At 32.4% G+C, this 26,656-nt stretch overlaps 1 protein-coding gene across 5 annotated transcripts in view; it reads left to right on the top strand.

Annotated features, from left to right (window-relative positions):
• Nucleotides 1-2,206: 2,206 nt before the first annotated feature.
• Nucleotides 2,207-26,656, top strand: part of LOC124367660 (syntaxin-1B-like) — a 56,068-nt gene continuing 31,618 nt past the window's right edge. For 3 of the 5 annotated variants that reach the window (XM_046824660.1, XM_046824665.1, XM_046824664.1), the window contains exons 1-2: nt 3,839-3,935; nt 23,269-23,331. In XM_046824660.1, the coding sequence (XP_046680616.1) occupies nt 3,903-3,935; nt 23,269-23,331 (96 nt within the window). In that variant the 5' untranslated portion in view covers nt 3,839-3,902. Of the gene's footprint in view, nt 2,324-2,398; nt 2,432-3,838; nt 3,936-23,268; nt 23,332-26,656 lie in introns of those variants that run through there. The other 2 variants (XM_046824662.1, XM_046824663.1) reach the window with 2 other exon arrangements.

A 26,656-nucleotide genomic window follows, 5' to 3' on the forward strand; every position in this document is an offset into this window, starting at 1 on the left:
GCAGTTAGGCCTAACAGTTGATAGTGAGAATCTGGAGGGAGATTAAAAAAGCCACTGATTACTGGAGACAAGTTTTAAGGCGAGTGGTGGACGTCATTATTACGTTAGCTACAAACGACTTACCACTGAGAGAGCACAGATTGTGTAATGACGATGAAGATGCAACTAAATCGAAAGGAAATTTCCTTGAGATAATACATATGCTAGCAAGGTATGACCAGGTCCTTGCAGATTTAATTAAGTTACCAAAACGTAGTGTTAAACTACCTTAGTCCTCAGATTCAAAATTAGCTGATCAACCTGATTTTCCAAAGAGATAAAAAAAAGAAATCAAGGAAGAAATGAAAAAAAGTCCCTATGTGTCTATTATCTTTGATACAACTCAAGATATAGCGAAAACGACCAGCTGAGTACAGTGTTTTGTTATATAAAGATAAAAACTGACGAAGGCGACAGGCCAGTACAACTAGTCATAGAAAGAAGCGTTCGGGGGCTTTTTGGAAGTGGAAAGCCAGAAATCAGAATACTTATCAAATGTTGTTTTCAATATCATAGTAATATTGATAGTTATTGAAAGTGTGTTGCTTGAAACTATGGACATAATTTCTAAAAAAAACTTCAAAAGTACCGAAGAAGACTTGGAACACGCAACAAAAATGCTCGTAAATCTCAAAACAAAAAATTAACAAACTTAGGAATGAGTGGCAAACAGTTAAAGCAGATGCAACTAAGCTTTGTTTGCAATGGAAAGTTGTACCACATTTCATTGACTCAAGAACAAAAAAGAAGACAAGAATGTTTGATGAAGTGCAAGTTGATGACCCTATTAAAGACAATGAGAAACGTTTTCGGGTTGAGGTGTTCAACCGTAGCCTTGACATAATCACAAACACAGCTGACAGAGCGTTTTGAGGCTGTTACTCACATTATTAGTAGTTTCCAATGTCTGAAGCCTTCTGTTTTAGTTGGAGCAAGTGATGAAGAAATCTTAGAATCAAGCAAAATTTTGATATTAAACTACCAAGATGACGTCTCCCTTAACTTAGGTCCACAGCTTGTAAGGCTAAAAACTTGTTTTTTAAGTCGCGTGGGGAAAAACTCAAAAGTATAAGGGATCTTGCAGACACTTTAATAGTGCGTGCTCAAGTTGGTTCCAGCTTTCCAGATGTTGTGAATGCTTGTTTGATTTTTTTTGACACTACCTGTTACAAATGCAAGTGCAGAGAAATCATTTTCAAAACTTAAACTGATAAAGAACTATTTTCGCAGCACCATGTCCCAAGAACGTCTGAGTGCCTTGGCAACCATATCTATAGAGCGCAGCAGAGCCAGGCACATCAACTTGGACGACACAATAACACAGTTTGCTAGCATGAAGTCACGAAAGAAGATTAGTTAAGATAGTAATATGCGAGTTGGTTTTGTAACTACTTAACTACTATGTTCACGTTTTAGATAATGTGCTCAAATTTAAACTAGGGTTTTCAATACATATTTATTAAATATGTTGAAATTTGTACTTTCATTCCAAACCCTATGGAATTGAATTGAGATTTAAATACATATTGCTATACACGTAAACTAGGTCTCTTACAAGGAACAAAACTTTATAAAGAATAGTAGACTGTAAGTTATTATAAAAAATGATGTTTGGTCAAAGACGCCTTACATTGCTGATGAAATGATGGCCAAGAAAGGGTTTGTTACGGTAGTGAGGTGAGGTGAACTGTCGGCACTGATTGATCATGTAGGTAAAAGTTGGGGAAGGGGCGCCAGCGACTGAGTCGCTCCATGGCGCCAAAATCCTCACTACGCGACTGTGCATATGTGTGTATTTTTAGCACTTTATACAAACAAAAACATTTGATATTGAAAAACAATAATATTTCTGAGTATTAAAAGATCAGTTGGAAAACTAATAAATTAAATTGTAATAGTCAAACATACATTGTAGACAGCTAGTTATCAGTAGTTTTTAATAAAAGATTAAAGGCAAAATAGGAATGAATAAGACATTACAGTCCACAAATTACAATAATTAATTAATATTTATTTAAATAGCCAAATATTTAAAACATTAAATGGCAGGAAATATAGGAACATTGTTTGAAAACAGAAATATGTTATTTTATGAAACAATAAAAGTAGGTCTACTATCTGTATGAGTCAAACATTATTATTGTGATAAGGAATTGGGAGTGGCAAAAGACAGTTCTGTGGTCCAACTCTATTTTTATTTCAGTTGATATTGACTGTCCAGACTGCAACCCATACTTAACTGCCAGAGAAGTCATCTGATGTAATGAGGGGCAGCTCCAGAGTAGTAAGTATATTGGTGTATTTTATATCAGATGATGTTGACCATCGAGACTGTGACTCACAAGTTGTCAGAGAAGTCATCTATTCATGACTCATGAGGTGCAGCTCCAGAGTGAGTATACTGATGTATTTTTGGAGGATTGCAATCATTACTAGTATCTCATCATAAGTATATATGTATGTATAAATGTACACAGTGCATTTATATCCTCAGATAATTTCAAAAGAAAATATAACTAGTAACAGAATATTTTTAATTCATTTGAAATACAAAGTTATAAACACTTGTACCTATTTTCTTTATTAAGCCCTTTAACAGTTCCAACATAAATTCAAGGATACACAGAAGTAAACAATAATCTAATACGTATAAGTTTGTTGCGTTATATTTTGATTAACTTATCTTTGCCCAGAAATCTTAAACTTGAATATCAAATGAAAATGTTTACTTTTTTCCACTTGTACCACAGTCAAAGGTTTATGGGTTTGTTTCTCTGTGCTTGTATTTTTATCTAATAGGTTGTTTTTATATTCAATTAGCAGTTACCCGCGGCTTCACATGCAAATTTCAAAATCTAAGATTTGTAGCCTTCCTAATGAAAACACTTATGGTGTAATATGACAGAACATTATGATAATTTTCAAACAGAAGTAGGCAAATACCTGGTTGGTACTTATTATTTCAGTCCCCATGATTGAGATTCAAAAGTGAAATAAAATGTTTACTTTTTCTTACTCAAATATTGCACGTGTAAGAGTAAACATTTTTGGCTTGAATCAATTACATTTCTGAGGACACAGTTGAGATTGCCTGCCTTAATTTCTCTGTTTAAAAATTATATACATATAACGGTCTCGGAACTTCGGCTAAATAGCGTCTTTTATTGGCCCTTATAATTTACTTCCAGTGTAGGATATTTCCAGTGCCATCAGTTAAAATTGGCTGTTGTCCATATAAATAAAGTATATATACATGCTTCTGTCTGAGAAACCCTATTTCTAAGGATTTTTTATTAACAAAGAGAGAGAGAGGGGGGGTGGGGGGGGGAGAGAGAGTGGGAGAGAGAGAGAGAATGTGTTATACTTCAGTCATATATGAAGAATAACTGTAGTCAGTATTAAATATAGTAATAATTTATTTGAAATCGGAAAACTACTTTAAAAATGGTAGTTTATCACTGTTTTTTCTCATTTATTACTGAATATTATCTTCTTAAAAACATACGTACAAGTATTTTATCAAAACAATTTGTAGTATTTCTTAAAATTTAGTTTGTTACTTGTACATAAAATATATTACATTTTCCCATAGAGATAAATTAATACACAGTGTGAAATTTAATAACAGTTATTCTAATGAATTATTTATGACCAGTAATGTTTGGCAGCAAAAAACACACCAAACATTCAGTTCAATGACATATCCTTCAGAAACAGCTGTCCCCAAGGAATGCCAGGTATAGTAGTTTACCTGAAAGTAGAGGTGTGGGAGCCCCCTTCCCCCCCCTACAAGTGACGTCACTGACCTTGGTGGGCAGTCAGACAGACCTACTCACTCAGTCAGTCATGAGTGTGCTGTTATCATGACTAAAGATAGACTGTTGGAGCTACAAACTGTAAGTTTTATTTGTTTTGTCTAAAAGACCACTTGTTTGTTCACATTCTAATGTAAACATTTGCTGACAACAATAACTCTAATGTAACATATACAATACCGAAAAATTAGTATTTATAAATTATTTTAAATTGCATTATTTTGCTTTTATATTAATAATATATGTAAATAATTTATTTTTATAACACATTTTTACAATCCTTATAATCATAATAAATATATTTTAGCAAGAAATTATGCATAATTTTCCATAAAATCTGTAGTTTCATATCTTGATTTTAATATTCATACCTGTTGAAGACCCTTTAGATCAGGAGTTTGAAATAAAACATTAAAACAAGGTAATATGTAATGTTTGTTAGTTTGATTGAATCTGTTTAGTTAATTTCATTAAATAAACATGGTGTCTAAGGCCCATGCTTCTTTAAAACAATCTATACTGCTCAGTGTAGGCCCACTCGAAATATGTGTTAAATTCCATCATAAACCATTACTAGTTAATTTTTTTTATCTACTTTGGGTGTTGATTTTGTTTTAAATTTCAAGCGCCCCTGTAAAATAACTCAGAGAAGTAAAAAAAGTTATTACTTTGAAAAAATTAAAATTAAACCCATCAAGTTCTAAAAAGTGTAATATTAACAATAGTCATATAAAGATTGTTGTGTCCAAATGCCTTTTATAGAAACAAGCAAGACATAAAGCAGTTAAGCGGGACAGTTAGCATCATAATTTAAGCGGAAGAGTATCGACTACTAGTGGGCAGAATTAATATGTTATACCAGTGCAATATGAATCATTTGACAAGGCTAATTACAAAAAAGAGGCTGAAGTTAAGAAAATAAGTAATTTCTAAAAAAAAAAAATAGACCAAAACATGTAATAACTTATCAAAACATATCTTTTTGTAAAATTAAATACACTTTTGGTTTTTAACATACTTTATATACTAGGATATTACAAAATCACAGTTAGCATGATTAGTTAATATATTTTCTCAAAGTTTAAGATACTTAGTTAGCATGGACGTAGTCAGCGAGGGGGTCCAAAGGGTCCGGATTCTTCCCAAATTTTCTGTTTTCGAATTACTTTATTTTAAACAATTATTATTATTTAAATAATTCAGTATTACTGACATGTACTGCTGAAAAATCATTCTCAACATTGAAACGGGCCAAGAACTTTTTGAGGAACAAAATGAGGAATGAGCGGTTGATTGCACTTGCTTTACTTTTTGTACAGTATGGAAAAATATCAGCTTCTACAGAGTAACTACTAGATATCATATACAAAAGTCACTATTTTACATCTTAAATTTTAGAGTTTAAAAATTTTAATGTTTTTGTGGAGGTCCCCAATTTCGTCTTGACCCTACAAATATTTTCCTGGGTATGTTATTTCTAGTTTAAAAATATTTGAAAATACTGGAACTTAACTCATTACACCCATTGTTCCATCTAAAGAACACTTCAGAGGCAGTGGAAAATGTAACCCCTCTTTTTCCATTACATAAGTCTTAAACTTAAAGACTGTTGTACACAGGGCAACTTTTCTTTGTAAACTAAGAAAAATCTTGGAATTGGAATGCTTATTCTTGGTACTGCTAAGAAAAAAAAAAACACAAAAAAGCTTCTAGATAATCATAACAAGAGGCAGACTCCAAAGATTGTCTTTTCAAAGATGTGGTAACAATGAGATGTAATCAGGCCAAGTCGAGGATGGTTTGGCAACATTGTAGTGCTGTATTATTGATTGATGTGACGTATTGATATAACCATATTGGAGATCAAAACCACCAGTTTAGCTTATGTGTTAGGTTTTATGAATATTAATATGCTGTCTATTCTATGGTACAATAATATAAAATATTCAGAAACATCAGCGAAGCAGTTCCTTTTAATAGATCTCTATCTAGCTTGTTACTTTATTTATTTTTTAAATACTTCAGTGTTTGAAACTCCACAATGCTCTATTTAGAGTAAAAAAATTATAGAGAGTTTTCAAGAATAATAATCCAGCTCTTCCTGAAATTTAAGGATGAAGAAGAAAAAGTCCTATAATTATACAATAAACAAGATATTGCCCTCACTAAAAGTAATAGGCAATGAGCTTTCAGCTCTCTACAAGTATGATTTACGTAGGCTTGTTTATTTCTGCGTTTCAACACATGAAACTGTTTACTAATAATAAGTTCTAGTTTTTATATCAATAACAACAAGAAAAATTTAGGTTTTTGGAGCATTTCAAGCAAACTGTATCTTTGAAAATTCATAACTCGGAAATTTGTTACCTGAATAAGACCAAATACTTATTCAAGACATACCGGTATACCAGTGTAACATAATTGAGGTATAATTTTAGAATAGTATAAAAATGTTATTAATTACTATCTTAACTATTATTCTTGAACGGGAGGTCCACAAAATTCAGCATTGGTCACGTTATGGAGCTTTTAGTCATTATCTTGAGCATATAATTTTGTGAACCACTACATAAAAAGTTTAATTTTTAGCACAGATTAAATTGAACAGCTTGTGTTAATTTACCGTAACCAATAATTGCTTGTTTTAACGTGCATACTGCCAGACTGCCCAGGGCAATGTTACCTGATGCCTAGTGACAACAAACTAACACAGTACAGTACTGCTCAGAGCTCAGCAACTTACTCACGATTGTGTCTATTGATCATGTAGGGACTACTGTTACAGATACTTATCTTCCCTATAGTAAAAGTTGACGCAAACCAAAAGTAGCCGGTACAGGTTATTGATACAGGTACTTTACACAATTTACCACCTTTCCTGGTACATACAAAGTACTAGGACTCATTTAACAGTAACAGTAATTGGAACATGTAACTGTACCATTTCAGAAGTACTCTATAATGTATCATTCTAAATCAATACGAGTACATTTTGTACTCAGTTACTGAAAGTACCAGATACAGGTATAAGTCACAAGAAAAAGTAAGAACTAACTTAACTTTCAAAGATGCTGCTTGACAGTGAAATTCAAATATTTTGAGTTTTCAACCAAATTGAATTATTATAGTATGTGTAGTGGTGTGTGTTTCGTAATATTGTTACAATGTTTGAATGTATAATTAGATTATGATTGATTTAAAAATTTCAACACAAAATGTTATTTTTGTCTAAAATGGACTACTAGGTGATTTATTATTTTGAAAAAATCCGCTCTTGGGGCGACAGGTCCCTGTTCGCCCCCGTTGGTGCGGGCCCTGTTTATCTAATTGTCTAGAACCATGCCTGGAAACAGTTCTTGAACTAGTGGCTCTGTATAGCTCAGTAATTGTCTTTATGTATGGTACAGCAGTGGTGGCAGTAAGGATTTAGAGGCCCCCTTTGCAAGGTTATTCATAATACCCCCACTCTTAAAAACTGTATTTCGGTGGGGCTTCCAAAACCATTGCTAAGGGTTTGCTATTGCCACCAATGTGATACAATATTAATCATGAAACAATATTACACTTCAGCATAAACTAATATCCATGAGGTAAGTGAAGAAACTGGAAAAGGGTTTGAGAAGGAAGGCAACGCCTGATGGACGAGAATACCTCTCTCACTGTCAAATACATACTATCCATAAAGATGATATCGAGTTGAAGACATGGTTTTAAATCCACTCCTATAACTATAATATTTTTTCCCAGGTCAAGCATGCACATTAGCTACAAGTCTTTACTCGCTACATGGACAGCAGTACCTGTTTTAGATAGTCTTCCTGAGATGCACCTTCAAATTTATTGATACAAAAATTAAAATTTAGTTAAGTTGTTTTGATTCACTGAGTCTTCTTTTGGTCACATTTAAGATTTGAAAGCATTTTATCCAGCAGAGAATAAATGAACTCATCAGTAGCATAGCTAGGCTTTGACTGTAGGAGGGGATGAATGATTGAAGAGCAGACCACACGGGAGATTATAGAATAAAATATAAATTAGATAGACATAATTCAAACTAAAACATTCAACTGAAGTGTTTCAACGCTCAAACAAGTTGTATTGCTGTTATACATATATTATTTTAATTATTTTGGGGTACTATCACCCTTATCCCCTTCCCCTTATAATAACGTCACTGAAACTCATTACAACTAACTGTGAATATTAAACATTTTGTTTTGGTTTTGTGAATAGCAGATAAGAGTCCTTAAACAAAAAAAGATCGTAAAACACAGTATCTTTAATGTCAGGCTAAAATACTGACATTCAAAATCTAGTAATTTATGTTTGACGAAATAATAAGTTGCAATTTTGTTGTGAAAAGTCCTGGGTTTGACTTTATTATTTATAATCTAGTCTTGATTGAATATTTACTTAAAATGCCCATAGAGAAATACATTTTTTATATGTTTTATGGTATGAATGACTATTATTTTAAACGTTATGAGTAGACCAACTCAAAATCAAGATTGCGTGTTCGTTTAACATGTATCTTACTTAGCTTGGTACGCTAAAAACCACGTGTATGCTAGTATTCCAACTGTGTTTGTAGGTAAGCAAGTGCAAACAGTGATATCTGTTATCAACACATTGTTGGCACATACGTAGCTGATATTTGCGTCAAGTGGAGGCTCAACCTCATGGTATAGTTCTTGTTACCACCAAATTTTCAAATGTAACTAAAAACTATACTGGTTTTCAGAAGTACCTGATATTCATTGAGTAACTTAACTACTTGGATAGTAAGTGCCAAATTACAGATCAAATTTTATCCTCATAAATAGTACCAAAGAAATAAATTCAATTGCAAAAACTTTATGTAAAACCTGAGTTAAAATATTAACACTTGAAATTTGTTGTGATTAAAAAATTTTAAAGATGTAAATAGTAAAAACTTTATCTGAATTTACATTATTGTAAAGTACTAAACTTAGAGAGTGAATTTATGAAACCAGTTCATTTTATGATCCTATTACAGTTCAAATGAATTTTATTATTTTTTAAAATTTATCCTTGTATAATGTTTAATTAAAATTTTAGAGGAATACAGTTTGTGTAATTATTTTAAAACGTCCAATTGTGGCTATGAATATTTTAACTGCAACCTGAATTGTTTCTACATTTTTTTTAATGTTTATAAAAACTTAAGAAAGTAAATTTTCAAACAACATAGTTCAAAGAAAATTTTAGTATTTATCAGTAAACCTCAATATAAAATTAATTACAAATTGTTATACTTGTTGAGTTATTTAGTGCACATGCACACACAAATATGGACAGACATGTTTTGAAAATTTTTGTTGAATTTGATGGACCAAAAATGTATATTTGTGCTAAGAATACGTAATTCGATTTTCTATACCATCACAATACGTTATCACATATGGAGATAATCAACCTCTGCTAATTTTTCATATTCTATACTTGAGAATAAATGAAGACTGGATAAACTACAGGTACTTTGTGCTATTTTTTTTATTTTCATATTTTGCTGCTAAATATTCTATCTAAGGGCCAATGCAGTGTTAAGAGACTTTTGTGCCAGAAATGTTCAATATAGTTTCTACAGTTTCCAACAGAATGCTCTGGGTGTAAGTCCAAGAGGTCTAGCAGTGCTAACAGACCTAAGTGCCCTATCCATTAAATCACTTCAGTAATTAAGTTGTTTGTTAAGTAAAATGTCCTGTGGCAATTAGGACTATCTAAAATAGGTACTACTGTCCATGTAACGAGTAAAGACTTGTAGCTAATGTGCATACTTGGTCTGGGTAATAATATTCCACAAACCTCAGCTGCTATCACATTCAGCTGAGGTTTCAGTCTGTATTAGCTGCTCTAAAAACATTTTCATTCATAGTCTCAGGTTGTAGGTCAATGATTTCAGACAACTATGTCAGAATTGTCATTGGAAACCAATTATCGCAATTGTATTAAAAGCAAGAAAAATTATGCACAGTTGGAGGGGTATGTTTAAAACCATGTCTTCAACTCTATCTTTAGGAATAGTAATTATCTGACAGTGAGAGGAGTATTCTCCTCCGTAAGGATTTGCCTTCCTTCTCTCACAATTTTCCAGTTTCTTCATTCACCTTATGATATTAGTTAGTTATGCTGAAGTGTAATACTGTTTCACAAGTAATATTGTAATCTTTAACTAAGATGTTGAACTTAGATCTTTCTGCAATATGACTCACATCATAATTTTATTGTTAAGCTATGAAATAAGATAGATTTTTACAACTTTTTTAAAAAGTTCATTTATCAAAAATCTGTAAAATATATTTGCTGATTTTAAGATTTGGTGTGGTTTTTTATTGCTTCTGAAAAGTTTGTCCTTAGTACCTGTAGCTTTTCCAGTCTTCAAATATGTTCTCTGCAGTGTCACAATCAATCGATCAGTTTAATTATTTGTAATTTCAAAGTGAAATACAAAGGCATCAAAAAATTTACAGAATTTCAAATTACAATGTTGATAACTTCAGAAAATTTCGTAGTAAAATAAAATAAATGATCTTGATGTACAGTCGATCAATTGTTATTATAGAACTCGGCTAGGCTGTAGTAGGGTCGTTCTGTCAACCATTTGCTGAACTACCCTTCAGGTCCTGTCTTCTAATTTTTCTCAGTTGTTATGGAATATAAAATTATGTATTCTATAGCCAGGAAAGAGTGGTTGTTTTTAATTCAGGATGAGGTGATTCTGAGATGTAGTGAAGGATGAAGCATGTCTGGTGTGATAGCTGTGGATGTTGTTGTTTCATGGTAGATTTTTATTGTCAGCATACATGCTTACCTCTTAAATCTACAGGTTGACCATTGTCACGATTCCCAGTTCCTTAAAAGTTACACAACAAGTCTCTAGAGGTTATAGATCTGCAAGTATCCTCTTAGCTCGTTTCTACAGAACCAATATTAATTTCATGTTGCTGTGTGAAGTTCCATCTCAAATAATAAGGCCATATATCTAATGTGTGATTCACACAGTCCAAAATACACCATTGAAGTAACGACTGTGTCACAGGACATGAAGAGTCCAAAGTATTAAAACTATTTTATATATGTCTACAAACATATGCAGAGTGTAATACCTATGTTGAAATAGAACTCAGATTAGAAAGATAGCATGTTGTAATTCCAGATACCATGTTTTACAGTGAATTGTAAAAGTTAAATTAAATGTTTGTAACTCTGAGGTGAATTTGCATAGCTTCGCTTTTACTACTTAGGATAGATTTTAATTTTATAATTGAATTTAACTTAAGAGTTAATTACATTTGATCCCTCTATGTAAATAATATTTACCATAATAATAAATAATATATACCATAAATATGCAGGGTGAAGAAATTTATGGTATATACTAAATAACGTGTTTATAATTCAATTTATAGTAAAATTGCACTTTTGTATTCATAAAATACTTTTTTATCTAATAAGCACTTAAACCAATGCCTTCTTGATGACAAGGCCATCTAGCTGAACTATGACATCAGCATGTGTTCAATGGTTCTTCACATCCTCAGGTGGGTGGCAAACTGTCTGTATAAAAACTTGGACTGTAATCATAGGTCAAACAACATATAAGAAGGAAGTAACAAATTCACTTCCAGAGGTTTGCAGATGTAGTGTGATAAAGTGCCCAGTATTAGTCACTGTGCAGATTGGTAGTCAAAAACGTATTTGTAAGTGATGATAATATGAGAAAAGTTTAACTGTCAATCTTTTTACCTCAAAATTATCTGACAGCAAGGTTTTTATTTCAAGAGTTACCTGTACTGGCAGCCATCTTGATTTTAGTTCCTTAGTAACAATGCTAATCCTCAAACTAGCATTAACTAACCATAAATCTAGGACAGAGATGTTCTAAATATTGTGCGGACAGACAGACAGAAATGAAATTTTCCAGCCCTTTGAGTATTAGGCTTTGCTAACGGTCAACCGATGGTTTTTATAACATAAATAAATTAAATGAGCTTAAATGAGTAACAACACTTTCGTGTGTGCATATATTGTAATGGGAATATTTTGTACTCACTTTGTCTATCAATCAATGTATTCTACATACTGAGTGTGAAAATAATTATAAGCAACATACAACTTTGTTTTTAAATTTCCAATCTTCTGATTATACAGACCACAAGACAGCAAGTTTGCAATCTTCATCAAAAAACAAAACCTGTGTGGAAACCCTGCTCCCCACCACTAAATCTCTGCTCTATGTGTTCATTAACAGATAATTTCAAATTTTGAAGTAACAACTTCTTGATCATCCTCTTGAGGATTTCGTGATTATATAATTCACAAAGTGAGCATTGCTTCTTCGCACAAATTCAATTTATAGCTTTTAACTCCTTTTTTTAGTAATCTAAAATTTAGTTGAACAGGACAAGGAAAACACAGCAACCTTGAGTAAGACCTTACTTTCCCAATAATCATTACACATTGTACAGTTAAAGATTAATTGTACAAATTAACTAATTAAATTAGATTAGTTAAAAATTAGCTCTTAAATACAGAACTTATTTATTAGGCAACCTTGAATAAATACAAATAGGGATTTTCATTAGAGACATAACTTTAGGAAAAGATGCAGATACAATTACAGGAAAAACGTTACTGGGAAAATATGCTCTTTCATTTAGTGTCTGTGTGTTTGTATGTGTCTTTCCTAGAAAAAAAACAACTCCAAAACGGTTTGCGATTGTGTTGCTATTGCAGCAGCCAAACTCGCAACTAAAAATAAAGAATTATTTCCTGTATTTTCAAATTAGAGACTTTCACAAATTCCATGCCGAATTTAAGGAACATTGATAAACACAACAACATTTTCAAGAGAGTAAGACCTATTCATAAAACGATTATGAATGTACCTAATTTCTTATTATTTGATCATAAATAACTGAGAAAATTCATTGTTACTGTTAAAATGGACTTATCTCTCTTTATTTCCCTACCCACATGTAAAGGCATAAATAGACCACATAAATGTATTATTAATACGTCACTGTTGATTTGTATTAATGCATTTAGAAATAAAATAAAAATAAAGCCTTAGTATTTTTATAAATTAGTAAAAGAGTACTAAATTCAATCTAATTTTGCAAGGATATTTACATAATAGTCGAAGCACAAAAGTTACACTTGTTTTAGAACAATAGTTTCAAGAATACAGAGTTAATTACAGCATTGTGTTTTATGTAATGCGTTCAAGCACTTGCTGTATCAATTATCCACTGACTACTGTACTGAAATGGAGGGTTTCGTTTGAAGGCCATGCTACCGAAAGTTGTCATGTGTACTACCTCTACTCACGCCCAGTCATGCACAGCCTACCGTGACTGACTAGTTTCAATTTACAACAGCTATTTATATAATTCCCACTAATTGCTTTCCCACCAGTCTCACTGCAAACAACCTCATTATCAAGGAGGCACTGGCTCCGACATTTTTACATTGCAAAATTTGAGAAAGTAGGGTTAATTTTAAAACTGTTGCAAAGGCATGAGTCAACAAATGAGGTTATCTTAATTTGTGTGCACATTTAATATTAGATTAATTGTATACAAGACTGAGAATCATGAATGTTCTCATATGCAGACAGAGACGGATTTCCCACTAGACCATCGTCACCGGTTGGTTCGAAGTGATTGGGGGAGGCACTACGCGCAGTACGCGGCGGCGGCGGTGGTTACTGAAAACGTCAGTCAAAAGGACGCTTGCTTTACAATCTTGCTCGTAAACCAAAAACATAATTACTGCAATTTGTTTTCTAACCTCTCGGTTCGTAAGTGCATATTTTTATTATTTCACTGTATCAGGTATATGTCACGTTGTAAATTTAACAGTTGGCAACAAGCGTTGTTTTGTTGTCTGTCAAATAGGTCTTAAATGGGTGACGTTCACGTTCAGTAGTGTTTAGCGTCATCAATTTTTTAACGATTCTTGCTTAAAATTTAGTGTCATGGTAATAGTTTTTTTTCTTTCCCACTAATAATAAATAAACTAAACACACAAAGAAAACTATGTGGTTCGGGTTATCGCAAACTTGCTAGTGAAAGAAATAAAAAGAAACTAACCTGTTACAGACGTATAACCTTTTTTTTAAACATCTTGATAAACCTAATGAAAATGGAAAGGCTGCTCGTTATAGCAAAAACACAACGTGTCAGATAGGGGTCCAGACAGTGAAAATAACGATCACGAAACAAGTGTCGCTGAACCAAATAATGTTGAACTGACCAGTGATAACGAACTTAATAACGTCGACGCCGTTGTACTAGCAAGCGAAACTTCAGATATTATAGTTTGACAACAAACTGGAGAAATCCTTACCGTAAGTGACGACCTGATTGATTGGAAGATAAATTATTCTACAATTGTTATTAAAACGAGTGCTAAATCAGAACAAAGATTGTGACTTTCAAAACTCATAAAGAGAATTTAGTAGTCTAATAAAATAAGATATTTAAACTTTTTTCATAGGAAACTATTAAATGGAGAAACGATTTTAAAAACTGCAAGTTTGGTATTTTGCGCTTCCTGCCGATTATTTGGCTCTCAACAAACATGTTCCAAACTAGCCAGTGAAGGTGTTTCGGACTGGAAAAACCTCGGAGCGATTTTGTCCGCCCATTAAAATTCAAAAGAACACATTAACTCCGAATTAGTGCTACTGACCCATAAAAGATGAGTTGGAACGCTTACTTCTCTTGCAGACAACCATAGGGTGAAACAAAACTAAAGGAAGATCAATTTACCAGAAATATGACTCCCAACCGAATTCTTGAAGAGTGTCAATTTTGCACAACTCAAACAGTTTCTTTAATCAAAGAACCCTAACATTGAGACAGATTGATGATTGGATTAAGAGTTAAAGTACTTTTAAAAAGAGAATTGTTTTAAAATATAACTCCAAAAAGTTACAAAATATTTCAATAAATCATGAACATGCATTCCTAAATATTTCTATGAGTACCAATAAAAAGTGTTAGAGAACTTTATCCATTCACATAGGAACCATTAAAAACAGATCAAAATCTTGTATTGCTTATTATTTGCATGGCCTTAAATTTCTGTTAGTAACTGAATCACAGCAGCCATATCTCACAATGGCACATGACTTCCTGTTTGTTTTGGTTATTCTCAGTATCTATGATAAGATTTTTGTAATTTGTGTGTCCGGTTATGGATTTGATGAAAATATTGCATAAAATTGCAAATGTGATAAATCTATCGTATAGATGTTTATCTGTTAATTTAGATGGACTTCTGCTCACTTATGACTCCTTACTTGAATTTTAAAGTCTCAACAGAGTTTGCAAAATAATCAATCAATAATCAACACTTTGTTTATGTTTGATCAATTCAATATTTTTGTGAGTAATTACTTCAATTTATTGAACATATTCAACTGTCTAGACTCTGTGACGTGATTTTGAAGTATAGTAGATGAAGGTTTTGCCAAATTGGGGTTCAGAAGGTTCAATTGATTATTCACAAATAAGAGCTATGCGTATCTAGGATGACCTATGGGGAGGGGTTACCTCTAAAAATTTTCCGTACCTCCTAGTCATGCTGGTGTACAGGAGCACCCCCTCCTGACATCGGTATATGTTAAATAATGCTAATATTAAAAAGTTTTAAGTTTTACTACCGTCTGAGAGCATTATTATTATTCTTATTCTATGCTCTAGAAAAACGACTATAACATAAGTGAAAACTTCTCCCTTTTGGAGGCTATCTTAAGAATTATAAGACACATCCTCCACCTAGAATTTATACACTCTAATATGAGCTTACCCGGATACATATCTTGTACAAATATATGTAATATATTTTACTTGAAAATATGGACGTGTATTTGCATTACTTAAATAATAAGTATTTATATTTAATATTTTTTTTATTTCGAATCATGTCAACCCTGATAAAAAATATTGGGATATAAATTGACATGTACTTTTATACAGGATATTTTTACTGTGTATACAACTACTCAAATTTTGAGACATTAAATTGGTAATTGTTTCTTTTTACCGCGCTGAGCTCTTGGCGTTCGCGGCTAGCATTGCACATAGACGCGGCAGACGTTTGGCGAAGAACAAACATAGGCATACAAAATATAAATTTTAAATATTGATTTATTGTTTCACTGAACGATGGCAAATGTCCGGAAAAATCCTGTTTCCTTCACAATCCTTCCATCGTCAAAAATAACCTTCAAACAAAGAATAAATTTTAAGTTAACATTATTTACAAAGCACGATATTTCGTTACTTTAATTGTGTAGTTTGGGTTTTCATAGAAAAAGTGTGACAGAAACACGTTATAGCAATCTGTTAATAGTTATCGTAGTAATTAATAAACGTACACGAATATAAATTATTTTATTTTTATATACTCGTGATGATAAGGACTATTGCTATATTAGACAACTTATTGCTAAAGTAAAACTTTACCATGCCAGGGGCTTGATTGTAACTATTGGCAACCCTTTGAAGATAACCTAGAAAATTATCACCAATTCTATTTTGTCAACAATATTTATTTATATATATTACATAATATATAATTTTATGTATGTTCTAGTGTGTAAAATAGAACATTACAACATTACTAACTTCATTCAACTCAAATATTATCTACATGACCACGACATTTCTTTACTTTGATTGTGGACATTTTAGTTTATGTGAACATTTAATTAAAATAAACTAAATGGGTTATTCTATAACCCCAGATATATCTGAAATTCACCACTAAAGGGTGAATAAATAAGTTCATTATTTATTTTTATATGTAGGTCAACAATTTGTAAACAATAAAACATATTTGATAAGCATCTAATTATGTATACGTCTTACAAAATTTTGGTTGAAACAATACCGGAAAAGTGTAACAGTAACAGCGAGTGACATTTAATCACTTTTAAGAGTTGTAACATTTTAAATGGTAAAATTAGCAATCTAGAGATTTTGTTCTTTTATTTTTGTTAGTACTAACACTATCGGCATTCATGAATAACACAAGTCACTAATACACGACTAGCACCAACAACGAAAGCGATGAGAACTACATTAAGACTAAAATCGTGAACAGACTATTACAAATTAGACGTTCAAACTGTTAAAAGGGATGAGACTGGTAGGCAGGCTCGCTGTCTCTCTCTCTCCCAAAAAGCAGGAACTGGGGTCTATTACTATATCTGTCGACCCTCATGTTGAAGACGGACTCATAATTCCAAAAAATTATAAAGTATAAGTCTTGTGTTTTACTATATGTTAGCTGTTATAGTTAAAATAACAAATCGATTTTTTTAAAACTGTACTATGATACATTGTTCAACTACGAGTATACTGTCAGTTTAACACAAATTAAAAATATACCTTGAATATTTGTTTCAAAGGGGGGATTACAACCCCAACCCTCTGGATACGCCTATGTCTATGGATCCAATTGCTTAAATCCGAATTTTGAAAATGAAATAAAGATTTATTAGGAATATTTATTGAAGAATGAAAACATCTATAGGTAGATTTTACAATCAATTCAATAACAACAATGCTTAATCAATAATGATCATATTTAAACTATAGCTAACTACAATACAATAAACATGTAATAATAACAAATGTTTTTATTTTCTTCAGGCATAACTTATTTTTACAAATATATTTCAGGGTAAGATAGACCATTAGCTCCTGAAATGTATAAACACAATCAATCTCACGTTTCTTACTTTTCTCATGTATACTTACCATTTTTGTTCCATTTTAATGCTAAGCAAGGGTTACTAACTCCAGTAGTCTTCTATCACAAAGTTACAATGTAAATAATATGCAAAATAGTCATAAAATAAGGAGAAAATAAATGGTTTAACTTGAAGTTATTCAGAATGTTTATTTGAGACTCAGAAAAGCCTGAAACAATAGTGAATTAAGACACTTGCACTGGAATTCACCTTAACCGTTACACATTGAAACTTAATTTGTTTTCACTCAACAACTGTTTGGTCACTAATGTTGCTATATGGCACATTTTACAGAACAAATTCATTTAATTCATATTCACTGAATCGTTAATTTTCCTCAGATTGTTATTGCTTATGCAACAAAATATTTGTATTAAAGTTCTTATTTGTGGAATACATCTGAAAGAAATCTGTGTCAGTCAGACGCCTGTAGTTTAAAATAAGACATCTTGCAACAATCATCACCTAAGTACGATTAGCATTAAACAATGTTTGTAAGGGACAAAATGCAAGGTTCTATATTTATTCATTAATTGAAGAAATATTCATCTATTGCACAAATAAATCACGTTATATCCAAACAACCGGAAGTACTACAACAGGCCAGGAGAGCCAGGACCTGGTCACTGCACTACTGATGTATTACCTTGGTCCTAATTGCAGACACTAATTATGTCTTAACCACAGACAACCTCAGGGTTACAAAATTGAATTTACAGATGTTTGTAAAACCAACAACTTATTTTGATAGCATTTGGAAAAGTCCCAGGCTTCTTCTCTGACTTGCCGACAATGGCAGCAATCCATTTCCATAAAAACTGGTTTGTAAGAACTGACACGCTAGAGTTAACACTTACTTGAGGACATTAAAGGTCACGGGAATGGAAATTTCTCATGTTTATTATTATCATTATTTGTAATTTTTAATAGTGGAAATTGCTCATCACAAAAAAATACAATTCCTTTCACTACACTTTAGCGATAAAAATATACATATTCTAAAAGTAAAATTCTTTTTTACCAGATGTATTTTAAGTACTGTACAATATGTCATAGAATAAATGTTTGTACAAGTGGGATTAAGGGTTTATTTATGTCAAGTAAAAACATATGTACCAAAACTTATGTATAAAATTTAATAGAAAGTATTCCAGATAAGTTAGTTTAATATGTCACTTGAAAGTCATATTGCAGTGATAATTCTGAGGATTAACAAAAAGCAGCCACTCATAAAGAAATTTAATGTCAAGGTCACTAGTGAAATATCTAGTGAAAACTATTCAAGCTCCCATACTGCAACCAAAAATTAAGGAAACTAAAAGCATTTCATTACAGTGTATCAAACTGCTATGGATACAACTTATAACATTAATATAACCTATTGGCATTTTAACAGGGTAGATTAATTGTAAGGCATATTTACACCAACACTTTTTATACATAAAAGGCTTTTAATACATCCGACTTTAGGTCTCTGACCCTCCGATGGGCTTCCAAAGTTGCAATGTTCAGAGAGTTTTTTTTATTAGCTTACAGCTGAATACTAAAAAACAAAAAAAAGTTGCAACTTCATATCAGTTGATTGGTTATAACATCCACTATCGAACTTAAAATCAGCTTATTTCATCATGAGAGTTTACAGTCATAAGATTTTATTAGGTGTATTGTCATTGCTTTTGGAAAAAGGAGAGGCTGATATCTTTTTAGTCCTACTCTACCCATTCTCTAAAAATCCATAGATTTGTGCGGAGAATTTAACAAGCAGTATAATAGGGAGAGTCAGGATAGTAATGACATAGAGCAAGAACAGCTTTAGGCCTATCCAACCCGTGCTGCTGCACAGGGCTTTGGTTAGGGATTGGTGCAAAATGAAAAGAAATATTAAAAATAAATACTATAAAAATAGAATTTACCTTAAAATTAATTACATTTATTATGGGTGTTGATACCGTTTCATAATATCAATAGTACAAGTAATTCCAGAAAGCTTGTGCGTTATTACATGTACAAATTTTCCTCTCCTGTTCTGAGAACTGGTGTGATTCAACACACCTGCCCTGCTCCCTTTCCACTCGGTCCCTGTCTGCGAATTTGAATTTTACTCAGTTAAAAATTCTACGAATTAAACTACATTGTTGTGTAGTTGCAACACTGCAGAGTATTAAGGGGTCGGGAGGTCTTGCTCTCCAAACTTATTGAAAAATCAACTACTACAACGGAGTATTGAAGGAAACAGTAGAACATGGAAAGAGTTACCACACAGACAGACGGACAGGCAGGACATATTTTTTACTCCAAAATCAGGGTTTTTATTTGGAGCAAGATGAAGCTAAGTATCAAATTTTAGGTCTCCACAATCTTTTTATCAAGACTTGGTGCACACACAGTGGACAATGACTTTATTTTTAATAAGGCCATGTCTGGTTCTTCGTGGTTCTTGTCTGGTTTCTGACAAGGGTATAATTCTACTTATAACTTTGGCATGAAATAAATCTTCATGCAATTCATGAATTTGAATTCCTAAGAACTGAAATCTACGGAAGTTACACTGATTAAGAAGTAATCAGTTACTATCACAGTAATTTCTTTCTTCCGATGACCCTAAGACTGAACCAAACCCCAATCACTCAGTGGTGCTACTGACACGGTATGATGGTTGAGCTTGCACTTTGATCATTACCTGGTCAGTAATGATTAAGAATCTTACATTTACTTTGGATTACAACCAAATTTCATTTAGTTACAAATACGATTCATTGTCTAATGCCTTCTCTAAAGATATAACAGGGTAGGAGTATGCCACATCACTTCATCACTGTAGTGTAGCATAACAAGTCGCTGAGGTTCCTTGCAAAATTTCATATCCATAGCTCATTTCATTTTCAAGATCCTGCAGACAAATAGACAGACAGACAGTCAAAGATGACATTTTTTACACTCCCCCTCCCCCTCCCCAGCAGACAAAAGAGAAATTTTGTCAGCCTACTGCTAATAAGTTTCAAAGACGCTCAGCCAAACCCCATGGAATGACATGCAACCACCATTGAACTTATTGTTACATACATATATATACGAGTAAATAAAGCTCCATGCAAACTTTCAAGTCTATATGTCAGTTTGTTGGAGCAGATAGACAGACAGACAGAAATGAAATTTTCCTACCCCTTGAGTAATAAGCTTTCTTGACTTTCAGCCAACTGAACATTAATTTTAATCTAGCACTATTAATTACCTGATTGATTGATATAACTTGTTTGTGTTATGTGTTCTTAACATAAACCCTTGATATGTATCTGCATACACTAACAACACCCTCTCTACTTTTCACTCGTAACAAATACTTTCACTAAAACTATGTACAAGTGTTGGGAAATTTGAAGGTGTAATCATTAAGTACTGGACTTTTTACAACTATTTAAACAATGTATATTAAAAAAATAACCATTATGGGAGATTATAAAATGGAAGCCATGAGTTGAGGGGTGGTGGATTGGGGTGGATGACGAAATAGGTCTTACATGGGTTAAGTTTTGATCTCGGGCCACCCCTGTCATAGAGCAACAACATAACATTACCCTATGGTAAGTACACCACATTATAGGATTTGAACCAGCACGATCATTCAGACTTAGAGTCCGACACATTAGATGCCGTGACCAATTATGTGTAATTAACTTGCATTACAATGCCTACTACAATATTTATTTAACCTAATAGCATCCAGAATTTCAATATACTAAAAAAATTAAATAACAAAACTGAAGAGTGTTTTGTACAAAAACTGTTTCCTATAACTAAGTTGAATTTTCAACTAGCTCATCAAAAAATGATGGTGATTTCTCCTCAATGTGATAGATCCTATTTGTAAGAAAAGTGATGGTGCAGAACAGTGACAGCTAAACAAACTGTACTGCTTATTCATCACTAGTTTCTTATCTTTATAGGCTTCCTTCAACAGAGATAAAGAAATCTTATCAAACTGCAATGAAGACATAGCTTTCAAGTAATAATGTCACTATAACCTTCTAAGTCTGAATGAATTTTGTTGACCTATATTTAAGTACAATCTTAATGCACAGAATTATTTATGTATCCCTTTCCTACTAAATACCAAGTGTCCCATCCTCCCATCTAAATTTTTAACGGTTCATAATTATTAAAACTTCATTAGGTATTAGCAATGCAGAGGGCTTTTTGGTATGGACGTCTTAATTTAATATACGCTACTTACATACTGTATTTTGCTTTGTAAGCAATACCAAGTAAAGTGGGGAAATTTTGATAGGTTGAGATATATTTTCGGGTCCTAATGGTTTTAACTTTATTTTAGCACAAGATCAAAATTAAATAATATTGCAATTAATAAATATGTTCAGATTTTATTATAACAACTGAACTATTTACAAAGTGTACAAATTATTGAGAACATAATCTAAATTGCTAGAGGCTTTAAAAAAGCTTGTTTTTAACACACACACACACACACAAACATTGTTATTGAAGGATATAAGTATGTATTCATGCGTGTTAGTTGTTAGCAGTAGCAAATTGGAGAACATGGTGGGCTCAATCAATTAATTTGTGTCATAATAAATTTACTATAGTACAATTTAAGCATTTATATTTAAACATATTAATATACTGGAAAAAAGCATTTGTATCAAATATCACTTTTTGAATGTAGTGCTTAGTTGGAATAGTGGTGAATGACTTGTGCATGGAGAAGATCTTAAATAACTATTAAAAGTAAAGGAATGACTGTCAAAAAAATAAGCAATGTAATTTAGTAAGCCAACTTTAATTCCCGCACGCGCCATTATAGGGGCATTGGGAATGTACGGTTAAAAATGCATGTAATGATAGATATTTAAACTGCATGTACTGTTAATGTTTTGCATGTATTCAACTTGTAATACTCTGAATAAAGATCTTTTGAACTTGAACTTGAACTATAAATTCATACAATTAAGTCCAATAATTAATTTTTGTAAGTTTGTATTGATTTTTATGCAATGCATTTCTGCTATAGGCATTTCTAAGTCGTGTAAAATAGAACTAACTATAAAGTATTTGCATATAAACTATCTTTAAAAATCTTCATTTTGCTTTAAAGTGCCATCAAAATTAAAATTACAGATACCTTAGTAATGTTTCTATATTGTAGACTCTGCAGAACTACCTTGTAATATCCAAATAGAGAAATACAGCATCTAGTTTGTAAAAGGAGAAATTGCAGTGTGCTATATTTTGACTCTATTAATTTTAATACCGAAGGTAGACAGTTAACAATAGATCTAACTACTGTTAATTACATCAACATCCAAGGATGACCATTGTGAAAGAAAGCACAGACAGATATAGTGGTTAATGGTAATATTATACAGTTTCATCAACATGTCCGTGGCAGTAACTGAAAATGGCATACACTCTTAAACAACAGCATGTACCACCTATGGTACACTCATGTGGTATTGTATTCCAGTAGTACTAGTTTGTACTAGAGTTTTGGATCATAATCGTTTTAGTTGTCTTCATGATTATAGGTAAAGAAGTTTGTCATAGTAGAAATATCTTTACAAGATTATTTAAAGGTTGTGTGGTAACTTGCTATTTTATATGTTTCAGAGTCAAGTAGAGATACGAAGTGGACTAGGAAACGGAAATGCTGCTGTCAGCTTTACAACACAGGTAATAGTACTAGCAGTAGAACTACACATATTTACAGCAAGGTAATAGTACTAGCAGTAATACTACGCATCTTTACAGCACAGGTAACAGCACTAGCAGTAAAACTTCACATCTTTACAGCACAGGTAATAGTACTAGCAGTAATACTACGCATCTTTACAGCACAGGTAACAGCACTAGCAGTAAAACTTCACATCTTTACAGCACAGGTAATAGTACTAGCAGTAATACTACGCATCTTTACAGCACAGGTAATAGTACTAGCAGTAATACTACGCATCTTTACAGCACAGGTAACAGCACTAGCAGTAAAACTTCACATCTTTACGGCACAGGTAATAGTACTAGCAGTAAAACTACGCATCTTTACAGCACAGGTAATAGCACTAGCAGTAAAACTTCACATCTTTACAGCACAGGTAATAGTACTAGCAGTAATACTACGCATCTTTACAGCACAGGTAACAGCACTAGCAGTAAAACTTCACATCTTTACAGCACAGGTAATAGTACTAGCAGTAATACTACGCATCTTTACAGCACAGGTAACAGCACTAGCAGTAAAACTTCACATCTTTACAGCACAGGTAATAGTACTAGCAGTAATACTACGCATCTTTACAGCACAGGTAACAGCAATAGCAGTAAAACTTCACATCTTTACAGCACAGGTAATAGTACTAGCAGTAAAACTTCACATCTTTACGGCACAGGTAATAGTACTAGCAGTAATACTACGCATCTTTACAGCACAGGTAACAGCACTAGCAGTAAAACTTCACATCTTTACAGCACAGGTAATAGTACTAGCAGTAAAACTACGCATCTTTACGGCACAGGTAATAGTACTAGCAGTAAAACTTCACATCTTTACAGCACAGGTAATAGTACTAGCAGTAAAACTTCACATCTTTACAGCACAGGTAACAGCACTAGCAGTAATACTACACATCTTTACAGCACAGGTAATACGGACCTGGACTCAGCTTAACCTAACCGTTTATTACCTATTCATGAGATAATACAATGTTGAAAATATGTCATATCCATACAATTAAAATGTCAAAGATTAAAATTCATAGTAGCCATGTACAAACTCCCCCCGGTTTTACATATGTATTAAAAAAACTTTGACCCAGGCTAAGCCCATTAATCTTTATTATTCTCTAAGCATTCTCATCGCATGTCTTTATCAACTATGTAATTCATTGCTGCAGAAAATCACACAAGGATAATTTAACTGTTTTAAACTAAAAACATCAAAAGTGAAAATTAGTTTGAAATATATATTGTAAAATGATGCCTATTACTGCCCTTGATTTTTTTAAATCAATGTTTAACCACTAGATGGTTTTTAATAATGATATAAGTCACAACAAACTATTGATAAATAAATCATTTAATAATATTATTTTTGTTGATAAAGCCATTCCATTCAATTTAATTTCCTTTGTATTAGTTCTTTTTTGGCATCTCTTACATTTGTTGAAGTAACACTATTATCTTGATCTTTATTTATTGCATGTTTAATAATAAAATAATTTCATTCTTTAATAGTTTTAACAATTATTAATGACATATTTTATTAGCATTGAACATAGCTTATAAGTTGATTTGAGATTCTTAGATAAACACCCTTGTCATCTCGTAGGATGATGCTGTGTTATTCAATTTGTTACTACTAATTAGTTATGATCTGCGATATTTTTAAACTAGTAATCTTTTTTCTTCAATTTTTATTTTCACTCATATTATATAGTACTATCATTTGTTAAATAAAATTATAATTTATCCTTTACAAAATTTTTGTATTGAAGTATTACTTAATTAACACTAAAGTAATTTTCAATTAAAAATTTGTTTTATTTAGCGGAAAAATTTATAAAATAAAAAAGAGGAGAAAACCTAAATTATCTTTCAAAAATATTAATTTTAGCATGGATGATTTAATATTGTGTTAAATATTTTAAAATTTTGTCATGCAATGTTGTTTGTTCTGGAAAATAAAAAATTAATATTATGGTTTTAAAGTGTTATCTTTTATGCGTTATATTTAAAACTGTTAATCATGCAGGTTTCTTAGCCAAAGGCCTTTAATTATGGCAATTTGTTACGTGAATAATATTTCAATATCAATGATATTATATATTGATACATATATTTTATAAAATATGGACCTACTCATTGCTTTTAATTGACAAGGATTTGTAGTTCAGAATCAGAATCTCTTTATTCACATTATCATTAAGACATGTAATGGTGTCCAATAAAATTTTACAAAGAAATATATCTTCATGTCTCTTGCTTTACAAATTAGGTTTTGTAAGTTCATAATATTCTTTCACGGTGTACAAAGGTCGTTCCATCAACCAGTTCTGGAGACTTCTCTTGAGATTTTTCCCACTGAGCCTTTTCAAATGCTGCGGCAATGCATTGTACATCTTGCATCCTGTGTATGATGGCTTCTTGCTGTACTTGGTAGTGCGGTGCGGAGGGAGAATGAAGTCTGTGGCCCTCTTGGTGTTATGTGAGTGTAAGTTCTCACCTCTTTGATTTGCCATACAGTCTGCAATCTGTTATCACTGAGAGGACATATATACCTACAATGGTCAGTATTTTTTAGAGACTTAAAAGCTCCTCTGCAGCTGTCTTGTGGATTTAGATCTGCTAGAATTCTGATGGCCTTTTTTTGTTGGATGAGAATTTTGTTCAGATTATTTACAGATGTTCCCTCCCCACACCGCAACTCCATACTACAAATGAGACTCAACAAGTGCAAAATAGGCTGTCCTTGCTGCCTCAGGCCCCTGCAATCCACTTCATCCTTCTGATCACAAAGATTCCTGTGCTGAGCTTTTTACACAGATTATTTATGTGTGCTGTCCCAAGTGAGTCCACAGTCGAATAGTTAGACCAAGTAGCTTTGCTTGTTTCTCTTGGAGAGTATCTGTGCTTTCTAACACTGGATCATGCTTCCTACTAAAATTTATGTGCATTGTTTTTGAAGGGTTTATAGCCAAGTTGTTCTGAAGGCAGTACTGAATTGTTTTGTTTGTTGAGCATGATATCTGTGAGTACATTTCTTGTGCATTATCATTTGCAAGAACCAATGTCGTGTCATCAGCATACAATAATAGTTTTTTATGTTATTGTTGCCAAGGTATATAGGGAGGTCATTTGTAACAGTACAAAGAGGAAGGGACCCAAAACTGAGCCCCTGAGGCACCCCTCTGTTCATCAAATATGGCTTAGATCTGAAAGTTAATTTCTTGCCTTTCTCTGATGTTTGAACCTCAACAATTTGACTGCGCCCTTGGAGATAACT

This window comes from Homalodisca vitripennis, chromosome 8 (assembly GCF_021130785.1).
Source record: "Homalodisca vitripennis isolate AUS2020 chromosome 8, UT_GWSS_2.1, whole genome shotgun sequence".
Lineage (NCBI taxonomy): Eukaryota > Metazoa > Arthropoda > Insecta > Hemiptera > Cicadellidae > Homalodisca > Homalodisca vitripennis.